This window comes from Phyllostomus hastatus, unplaced genomic scaffold (genome assembly GCF_019186645.2).
Source record: "Phyllostomus hastatus isolate PE091 unplaced genomic scaffold, TTU_PhHast_1.1 phas_scaffold_78, whole genome shotgun sequence".
Taxonomy (NCBI): domain Eukaryota; kingdom Metazoa; phylum Chordata; class Mammalia; order Chiroptera; family Phyllostomidae; genus Phyllostomus; species Phyllostomus hastatus.
In genome coordinates, this window is record NW_025334041.1 from 82,714,498 (window position 1) to 82,724,401 (window position 9,904).

At 50.6% G+C, this 9,904-nt stretch overlaps 1 protein-coding gene across 6 annotated transcripts; it reads right to left on the bottom strand.

The window, feature by feature from the left end:
• Positions 1–1,606: 1,606 nt before the first annotated feature.
• TTC31 (tetratricopeptide repeat domain 31) lies at positions 1,607–9,866 on the bottom strand. Of its 6 annotated transcripts, none has more exons than XM_045828903.1 (13): positions 9,741–9,866; positions 9,497–9,585; positions 6,315–6,464; positions 5,962–6,197; positions 5,702–5,785; positions 5,190–5,246; positions 4,998–5,078; positions 4,695–4,889; positions 4,314–4,365; positions 4,140–4,230; positions 3,911–4,052; positions 3,583–3,684; positions 1,607–3,440 (listed from the first exon to the last, which is right to left on the bottom strand). In XM_045828903.1, the coding sequence occupies exons 1-13, from the start codon at positions 9,785–9,787 to the stop codon at positions 3,114–3,116; spliced, it is 1,653 nt and encodes a 550-aa protein (XP_045684859.1). In that variant the 5' UTR covers positions 9,788–9,866; the 3' UTR covers positions 1,607–3,113. The 6 variants fall into 6 exon arrangements, with proteins under 6 accessions (XP_045684859.1, XP_045684858.1, XP_045684863.1 ...); XM_045828902.1 differs by having other exon boundaries at positions 1,607–3,443; XM_045828907.1 differs by having other exon boundaries at positions 6,315–6,417; positions 9,741–9,785.
• Positions 9,867–9,904: the final 38 nt, after the last annotated feature.

The following is a 9,904-nucleotide window of genomic DNA, read 5'->3' on the forward strand; positions in this document are numbered from 1 at the left end:
AAGACAATCACAGAAGCCCAAGGAAACTTGGTCATGTCATGAAGCTTCTAAGTGGTGGGGTCGGGACTCACCTGTTTGTCTGACTCAGAAGCTCATGCTTTTTGCCATGACAGGTGCTGTCCCTATGACTGTGACTGGGCCTGACTGAAAGAAAAGAAATTGCAGAGAGAGGAGGGGAGAATGGCCAAGTGTAGAAATTCAGGCATTGTAGTGTAGAGAGTCTGGTCTTTGGAGGTTTTAGAGAAGTAATGAGAGCAATGTTTGGGGCAGGCTAATGTGCAGTGTGGACTGGAGACTGAGGAAGTAGTGTATTTCTGGACACTGCAAAAGGTAAGAGCAGAGGGAATTCAGGGCCAGACTTGGAGCGAGAGAGAGGGAGGTTGTCAAATAAAAGGAATCAGTGTGATTCCCCCAGCGACCAAAAATTGCATGAGTCAGTGACAACCTTGCAAACCTGGGCAAATGGAAGAAAACTGGCATTATAGACAGAAACAGACAGTGACTACTAGCATAGAACTAAGGATCTGTCGGCAATTATATACAATGAGCATTCTTGGTGTCCGTGCTGCTCCTTCAATGCACATACAGAACACATGCATACCTCCTCTGGTTCATGTCCAGGGCCCCTTGCTTATTTCCTTTGTCCCCCTCTAAAGGTCTCTCTGGAACCTTTCGATTAGGGTGACCAACTCATTCCAGCTTACCCAGGACTTTCCTTCCCAGTTTTAGTACTGGAAGTCACATACCCCAGGAAACCCCTCAATCCCAGGAAGATCAGGATGGCTCACTCTGCTTTCCAGATTTGGGGACTCAGAACTCAGGTTTCTGGGTAAACCCTACCAGTTAGCAGTGTGAGTGTGGGGACAAAGTATCAGGAGTCCTGTGGCTTTTGGAGGGATTCAAGTCCAGAATAGGGAGGGGACATTTCTTTGAAAGGCTGAAAGAACAAGGAGTCAGCCTAGCTTGAAAGTAAAGATCCCACCCAGTAGTAGTGGAAAGCAATCTTTGAGAGGCCAGGAGCCCTAGTGAAGTTCCCAAAGCAGAGAATTCCCCCAGAACAAAGCCAGATAGTCAGGCTTCTGGTGGAGCCAGTAATCGAATCACCCCTTAAACAAACAACCACTTCTCCCCAGCCCCACTCCCCAGCCAGGCACAAGCAAAGAACTTCCAGAGCAAATAATTCTACTTAGGAAGGTAGGAGCCAGTCAAGATAATTGGTTCTGAGCCGTAACCCCTTTTCACTTGAGGCTTCCTAAATTCGAGCCCAGCACTGCCACTTCTTGTGATCAAACATTAGGCAAACAAAACTCAAACTCATTCTGTCAAAATGGCCTCTGGATGGGTATATCAGGACCACCTGGAGGACTATTGAAACACACTGCTGCCCCCCACCCCCACCTTGTAAGTTTCAATGTAGGAGGTCTGGGGTGGGGCCTAAGAATTTGCATTTGTCACAAGTTCCCAGGTGACAGTGATACTTCTGGTGCAGGGACCACATTTTGAGAACCATCATCCCAGGAATTCTGTCTTGTGTGAAATAAGCAGCAATTCACTCATACCCCACTACTCCCACTGTGGGAATTGTGAATATGGACGCCAGTTGCAGATAAAAATTGGTTTATTTAACAGTCACTATATACCAGGCACTTGGTATTTTCTCACTTTCTCTGTACATCCTCACAACAGCCCTGTGAGGTAGGAATTGCACCCATTTTACAGATGAAAGAACTGAGGCACAAATGTTGACAGACCTGCCCAAGGCGACTCAACTAGTAATGGCAAACTTCATCCTACTATAGCTGCAACGCCTCCTACCTCCAGGTGTGAGTGGTGTTGAGCAAGACGCATAGGGCAGCAGAAATCATTTATCTTGATGAAGGGTTCCTTTTGGAATGGCACTTTGGGAGGCCTAAGAGTCACCTGAAGATTCGCTTTTAAGTGAGTTGTGTCCCAAGAAGGGCTAGGGAAAAACCAGCCGGAGGCAGCTGCCAGGATCCCAAGAAACCAAAAGAAACTCATGATTCTTACACAGGAAATAGAAAATTACAGCCATCTCTGGGGGCAGTGACCCTTGGTGGAAAAACTGAGCAAATACAGAGTAAAAACTGAGTAAAGACAAGTTACGATGCCTAGTGCTGGAGTGGAGGAAGAGCACAGCCAAGGTGGCAGCAGCCTGGGTGCCTGCTGAAGCCACATCAGCAGGGGAGCCAGAAGCAGGGAAGTGTAGAAACGCATGGGCCCTGCCAACTCCAGGCAGGAGCTGGTAAGGGAATTCCCAAATGCAAACCCTTGGCGAATCTTCTAGCGGTTGGAGGAGGTAAGCATCAGACCACTGGGCAAAGGATAGGTCCGAATGTGCACAGAAATACGGGCGGGAAAGAAGGCATGAGGGGCTGGGCTAGAGAAAACAGGGCAAGAACTGGGATTAGGAAGAGGTGAGCAACCATCAAGGTGAAGGGTGGGACTCAGCCTTATTTGTCACCATGACCCGATTCCTGAGCACAGAGCTCTGGTTAGTGAATGAGTCCCCCAGGGCCAAGAGCAGAGTGGGCCCCCAACACCCGCTGTGGGGTCTATTATAGCCTTAAAATCTGAACTTTTGTATAGTTCCCTTTAAAAAAAAATCTCACCCAAGGATGTTTTGTTTTTAGAGAGAGAGGGAGGGAGGGAAAGAGAATCATTGATCAGCTGCCTCCTGTATGCACCCCGACTGGGTATCAAACACACAACCGAGGTACGTGTCCTGACCAGAGATTGAACCTGAAACTTTTTGGTATATGGGACGGTGCTCCAACCAACTGAACCACTCAGGCAGGGCCAGTGCCCTTTTTGAGTCTTGGATTTTGCTTTTCCTTATTGCCCCCAGAGGACGCTAAGGAAGCCATCTGTTTGAAAAACAAAGAAAAAGGCTGTTTCCGTGAATATGGGGCTCCTTTCTCTCATAACTTCCTATGAGAGAAGTTATGCGGCCAGAGGAATGACTACCAGGAATGTTTCTAATTATGGTTTTAGAGTACAAGGTCCCTAAATATGCAGGAAACAGCCACCATACAGTGTCCCTTACCTCTGTGGGATACACACATGGCCTTGTCCTATGAGGGACAGGTCCTCCTTCATCTGGCCTGAGGTAGACGCTGGGGCCCAAGTCCCTGGGTGCCCCAGCCCTTTGAGGTAGATGCTGGGGTCCGAGTCCCTGGGTGCCCGAGTCCCTGAAAATGGAGAGGAGGTCTTCTACTCTGAGTCTGGGGGAGGATCCCGTTGGAGAGGCTCAGGTGACATGGCAGATAATGCAAAGGTGGAGACAGAAGGCCAGGGGCCCTTGGAGCAGTGCTTCGAGGGTAACTGAGGGATAGGAGGCCTGTGGCCCCAGGCTCAGTGTGGGGAGCTGACTTGGGGAATCCAGTTGGCAGAGGTGGTGCACGGTATCCTCCTCGCTGATCCTGCTGAGAATGTAAAGGGAGGGGCACCTGATATACCCCTTTCTAGCAGCACAGCCCCAACCCCTCATCCCACCCATTGCTGCCCCCGAGGCAAAAGGTAACACTGCTTGGCATTGCAATCCAATTCTTGCCACCCCCTTACCGTAGTAAGCCGCAGAAGACAAGAGTGGAGCTCCCGAGCTGCATCAGGCTGGGACCCACCTCTTAGAGTCTCCTGGAACACAGCAGCTGCCTCCTCAAAGCGCTTTCATCCCAGAGTGATTAGAAAGAGGAAAGTTTAGGTATCGGGCAAGGGAGAGGGGTCAAAGAACTTAAAAGTGACCCCATTCTTGAACTGGCCCCAGTTACTAGTACCACTGGCATTGTCACATTGTGGTACTTCGAGCTTACCTAGAAAATGCCAATGTAGACCCAATCCCCAACCCATTCCACTCAAATTCCTCCTCTGCTTCCAATGTCAGATCCATTACCTGCAGCCCCATCAAGGCCTTGCCCAGGCGGAAGAGGCCCCGGGGCCAGCCGGGCCGCAGGGTAAGGGCCACCTGGGCATCGAACAGGGCCCACACCGGCTGTCCCAGCCGCTCATGGCAGAAAGAGCGATTTCCAAATAACCTGATGGACACAAAGTGACCAAAACTCAATCCCTCAACACCTCACCTTGCCCTGACCTCCCAGCACAGTGGCCAAACCCCAACCTACCGGTGGTCCCGAGGGTTGAGCTTTAAGGCCTGAGTGAAGAGGCCCACAGCCTCGCGGTAGAAACCGTTTTGGGCAAAGTCAGTACCCACTTCTGGTGAGGAGAGAGGGTGGGAAGGTTCAGATGGGGATGCCCCAGGGAGGGTGGGAGGAAGAGGGGGAGAGAAAGAATCTTACTTGCTAGCTCCTGGCTCTGCTGTAAGGCAGCTGCCAGCAGTCCTGGAGATGCCTAGGGACCAGGAGAAAAGTCAAGTAGGACTTGGGCCTCGGCCTCCTCAAATTCTTTAATTTTGTTCAAACAAGTAACATTACAATTAGCATCAACCAACACAGGCAGTTCTCATGACAGCTCTGTAAGATGCTATTAGCCCTGCTTTCTTGTGGAGGAAAACTACCCAGGGTTAGGGAGTCAGTGATGGAGCTTGACCCCAGGTTTCTTAATCTTGGGGCCAAAGAACTCCTACTGGTCACAGTCCTCAACCCTTAGATCTTATGACTTCCACCGAACTCTGGCCCCCTTTCCTCTGGTTCCGGCTGTGGTTCTTCGGCCCACCTCACCTCTGACTTAGGATTCTGCCTGGGGCTCTCTTCTCTTGGAGACCTCCCTCCCTTCTCGTTTATCTTCTCTGGAGGGCCCAGGTTCTTGCCTCGGTGCTCCTGGCCCAGTTCCTTCTCTCTGAGGGCACTAGGGGGCCAATCCCCAACCTTGCGCAAAGCCAGAGACACGAAAGTGCTAGAAAGATCCAGTGCATCCTGTGAGTAGAAAGGAAAGGTAGGGAGGGGGTGGGGATGAAGTATGTCATGGAGTAGGGGGAAGTAGGGGTGGGCAGAGACCCAGAGAAGAAGAAAGGAGGCTCTCACTTCTTCCTCACCACACTGTCCATGAGCTGGGTTCCCAGGGCTGGATGGGGGGCTCCCATTCCCATCTGGGGTGCCCTCGACCTGGAAGGAAGGTAGATAGGCACAGAGTTGGGATCTCCAGGAGCCACATGCCTTCCAAGTCCCCACCTTCCTGGCGCTTGGTGCTCTTAGAATCTGCCTGTAGACACTCACCTTGGGCTCCCCACTGTCCTGCTCCATGCGCTCCTGTCGCTTTCGGTCCTTTTGACGCTGTAATAATAACGAGGAGGCGGCTGTATTTTTGAAACTATACTTAAATACACACACAATTTGTATCTTGACACCAACTCTTCATGTGTAGAATAGATACAATAGGTCATGTATGTGCTGGGCTGAGTTTTGTATACACTATCTCATTTAATCCTTGGAACTCTTTGAGGTAGGTGTTGCCCTCATTTTACAGGTGAAAAATCGGACAAGAGAGTGGTTACCAGACAGATGTCTCAATCAACAGGAGGCAGGTTTCAGCCCAGGCAGTACAGTGTGACCCCAGAACTGCTGCACCACATGGCCCCCAGGAGACCCCCCAGGCCCTGCACCCCTTTGGCCCTCCTGGCAGAGGATCCACTGCAGACCACCCCGAGTTCTCTCCTGTTCTCATGAAGCTTCCCTCTTTCTGCCCCCCAAATCCTTCTAAGCTCCCACTCCTTCCATCCTCCTGCTACCTTCTTCTTGAGTCGCTTCTTTTCTGCTTTCTGTTTCATGCGCTCCTCCTCAGCCACCAGCTCCTCGGCCAGGCGGTTGGCTTCCTGGAGGAGGAAGGGCAGGTGACAGGAGAAAAGGGAGAGAAGGAGAGAGAAAGCCAAAGAGAGGCAAGCAGCATGGAAGGACCGTGAAAGGGCCAGATTTGGGGAGAATACAGATATGGGAATACGGGGCTTGGGAGAACCCTGGGAGAGGGTGAACCCTTTCCAGACAGGCTCACCTCCTCAGTCGGCAGGAGCCTCTGGGGCATGGCCACCTGGAGCAGACTGTCTGAGCTGCCGCCGCTGGGGAAGGAAGCCGAGGCAGAGGGTCTTTGAGGGCAGGGCTTAGACCCTGGGGGAGGGTACAGGAAGGACTTTTGGAGACCACAGTAGGTATCCAGTCCCTCAGGCCCCTTGCCCCTGTCACTCTGTCTAGTTGTTTTCCCTTCATCACAGAAATGTTCCAGGAGACAATCTGTCGGGAGAGAGAAAGAAAAGGGAAAGAAAGAACATGAGAGAGAGGAGCATCTGAGGGCCAGCCCTCCCCAGGGTACCAGCCTTGATCCCTGGGCCCAACCCCTTCACTCCCCACCATGGTGCCACAGCTGCAGCCGCCCGCTGCTCCCATCCACATGGATCCGGTGCAGGCCCTGGGGATCATTCTCCACCAGCCGTCGCAGAAAATCCACTATGTCCTGGGAGGGGGAGGGGACGGGAGGGAGGCTGGTGTTGGGGGAGAGCTCTGAAAGAGAGCAAGGGGCTTGGCTGGCTTGACCCCTCCACCATGGCAACCACAAAGCAGCCACCCAGCCTGGAGAACCTTACTGCCACCCTCTCCTGACTCAGTACCTCAAAACACACTGGTCCCAGCTCTCACGGTCTATTACCTTCCTTCACTACTGCCCTGCCTTCCCAAGGACTGCGTGTGCCTTTCACCCAGCCTTCTCTACCATCTGGGCAGTATCTCCTCCCCTGGACTTGCCACTAGGTCAGCCACTGAAATCAAGTCCTAAAATGGGAGTCCTCTTACCTCCTCTTCCAGGTATGCCCCCTGTCACATCCTAGAGTAGAAGAGCCCCCATAAAACCCACCTGGAACTATCTCACGTTTAACCGCGCACGGCAATTCCTGGCTGGCCTCTTCCCTGCACTTCATGTTTCTCCCCAAAACCAAGCTCTGAACAATTACTCTCTTACTCAGAAACTTCCAGTAATCCCCCACTGACAGGGCCACACGCTGGCATCTAGCTCCCTGGGATTTGGAACCTTCCAAAAAACTCCCTGGCTGACCTTTCCAATCTTCCCTTGCCATCCTCCCTCTGCCACCAGGCTCCTTCCAGCCTTGGCATTTGCCCCCAGTGGTCCTTGAATCCCTCCTGGCTCTGAGCTTCCTTCTTACCACATCTTGCCTCACTGTCAAGGTCCAGTACACATTCTATCTCCCCTCAGAGACTTGTGAGACCCTTTCGTCTCCAATTATCTCTACCGAGCTGTGCTCACATAGCTGTTAATACAATTTAGAGCCTTACTATTCACTGCTTCTTACTGGTTCCTTGCCTGGTGAATCACCATGAAACTGGGAAGAGCGCTGTGCTGGAGCAGAGCTACTTGCATCTTAGTCCCGGCTCAGCCACTGCCTGACTGTTCGATTTTGGACAAGTTGTTTAATCTCTCTGGACCTCAACTTCTTCATTCAAAATGAGGCAAGATCCTTCAAGGCCTGGTGTATACATTCTGTGGTTCTGATGGAATGGTTTTCTCAGTTACTGTAAGCTAAGAAGAACAGGAATCACCATGCCCCTCTTGGCTAATCAGGCCTAAACAGAGCAGACCTGGACTAGGTGCGGACTGGGTGGAAACCAGAGTGGTAAAATAATGCTTAGGCAGGACTCAGGTCACTGAGGCATAGTCAGCCTCTGAGCAATGTTAGATCCGGGCTCCCCTCAGGAGACAGTCCTGACTCAACAGCATCTTCATTTACATTGCTGAGCACTTTCATCGAGTCTTTGTCTCAAACTCAATTTTCTGGTGGCTTTATTTCAACTTCTAAAACTGGAACTTGGGCAGAAATAATGCATGCTCTGGACCCATTTTAGGCAGTCTCCTCAGGATGTGCCTGACATTCAAATATATCCTGCCCTATATCTTTAACCTCTCTCTTTCTCCTCAGCCCAGTCCAGCCAACTAAAAAGAAAAATTCTTTGACCTTCCACCTCTCCCCAAACATATTCTACGCTACTGTCTTAATTCACTACATACCACACACGGTTGGGCTGCACCCAAAACCTTCATAAATCATCTCCCACCCTCTCATTGCCCCTCCTCCAGCTGCTGTGAGGTGTGATCTACACCAGCTACCTGGTGTAATCTACAACACACCAAGTAGCCTGAGAAGCTTCACTTCTAATATCTCAGGTCTTTTGTACTTATTTCCTCTTCCTGGAATGCTCTTTCCCAGGTGAATGGCTCAATTTCTTGTTCCTTTCAGACATCTGCTTAAACCTTTGTAGAAAGGCCTTCTGACTACTCCTTTTAAAACAAGAAATTTCTCAACTCAACTCAGTGCTCCCTATCCTCTTTCTCACTTTATTTTTCATTGTACTTCTTATATTTGACATATTATATTGTTTATTTATTGGTTGGCTGCTCCCACTAGATACTTCTAATTCATTTAATAGAAGGAATATTGTCTGCTTGATTTGCTGTCTTTCCAGCTGAAAACCGTGCCTGTTTTAGGTGCATGGCTGGCACTCAGTGAGTGTGTGCTGAATTAGCAAAAGCAGACTGATGAGGAGACTATTCTAAGGAGCTATATCTGAAGAACTCTGTGTGACCCAGTGAGTTTGAACTTTGTCCTATCAGTGATAAGAGTGGACCTGATATAGGAAGTGAAACACTCAAATAAAATAGTTTAGGGGTGGAATGTTTAGTTAGAAGACCATTACAGCTATTCAGGGCAGGATGAGTTCTTGAACTAAAGAGGTGGCAGCAGGAGCAGGAACGGAAATGATGGGTTTGATTCAAGAGACATTTCAGAAGTAGATTTTAGTGACTGACTCAATGTGTGAGGTAAAGGAAAGGGGGGAGTATATAGAATGATTTTCACAATTCTGGATGAAACAACTGGATGGAAGTTTGTGTTATCAACCAAAACTAAGATTAGAGGAAAAGCAACCAATTTGCAAAGGTGATGAATAAACTTCTGGACTTATGAGTTTGAGGTTTTAGAGAAAACCAACCTGGAAGCAGTAGGAAGTACTGCTTCTCAGTGTTCCCAAATCTGATCCTGTCCCTCCCTCAATAATACTATCAACCTACCTGGGGACACCCAACCCCTGTATTGGGCAAGGCCTTTCAAGTCACTTGCTGCCTTCTTTCCCACCTCATCTCCTACAGTTCCAACCAAACCCTCAGCCCATGTTTTATTTCAATAAAGTTCTTTTAACTTTTCCTTGCCTTAATGTCTTTGCCCACACTGCTCCCTCTTGTCATACTTTCCCCAAGGAACTCCTACCCACTTCCCAGTGCTCAACCCAGGGAACCTGGTCTGCCCCACCCTGTCCACTTCAAGCATTAATCCAGGCAGCGTCTTCTCTGGTCTCTGCTGCTTCCTCCTCCCACACTCACCACGCTCTCGAGGGCGGGGCCTAGGCAACGCCTCTCTGAGCCCCTGGAGCCCAACTGGGCTCCTGGCCTGGCGGGGATCAGCAAAGCAGGGTGGAAAGAGGCGTGGCAGACATAAACAGGGCCAGGGGGAGCTAGGAGTCTCTTTTACCTCTTCTCCGTAGTCCTCTGGACCGAATTCTCTGCAGAGTTTGGGGACAGCAGCGACCCCCAGCGGGCAGCCGAGCAACAGAGGACAGTCTACAGGAAAGGAAAGCCACGGTGCGTCAGGAGGATGGTTTGGCTGGAGCCCTCTACCACCGCGTGAACCTCAAAATCCCACTGAAAACAGATACACCCAAGTGAGGCTGTCCCAGCCCTCCTGGATTCCCTCCCGGTCTGTCACACCTGCTCACCTAGGTTGATCTGCCCCACCGTCTTCGGAATCGGCGCCATCTCCCATCCACAGTGACCCGAAAGTGAAAGACTGTCACGTATTTTGTGGGCTGAAGGGAGTGGTAAGTCAAAGTGGGTAGTCATCTTTGTTATGGGCAGAAGCCTCCGACTACGGAGTGCGAGA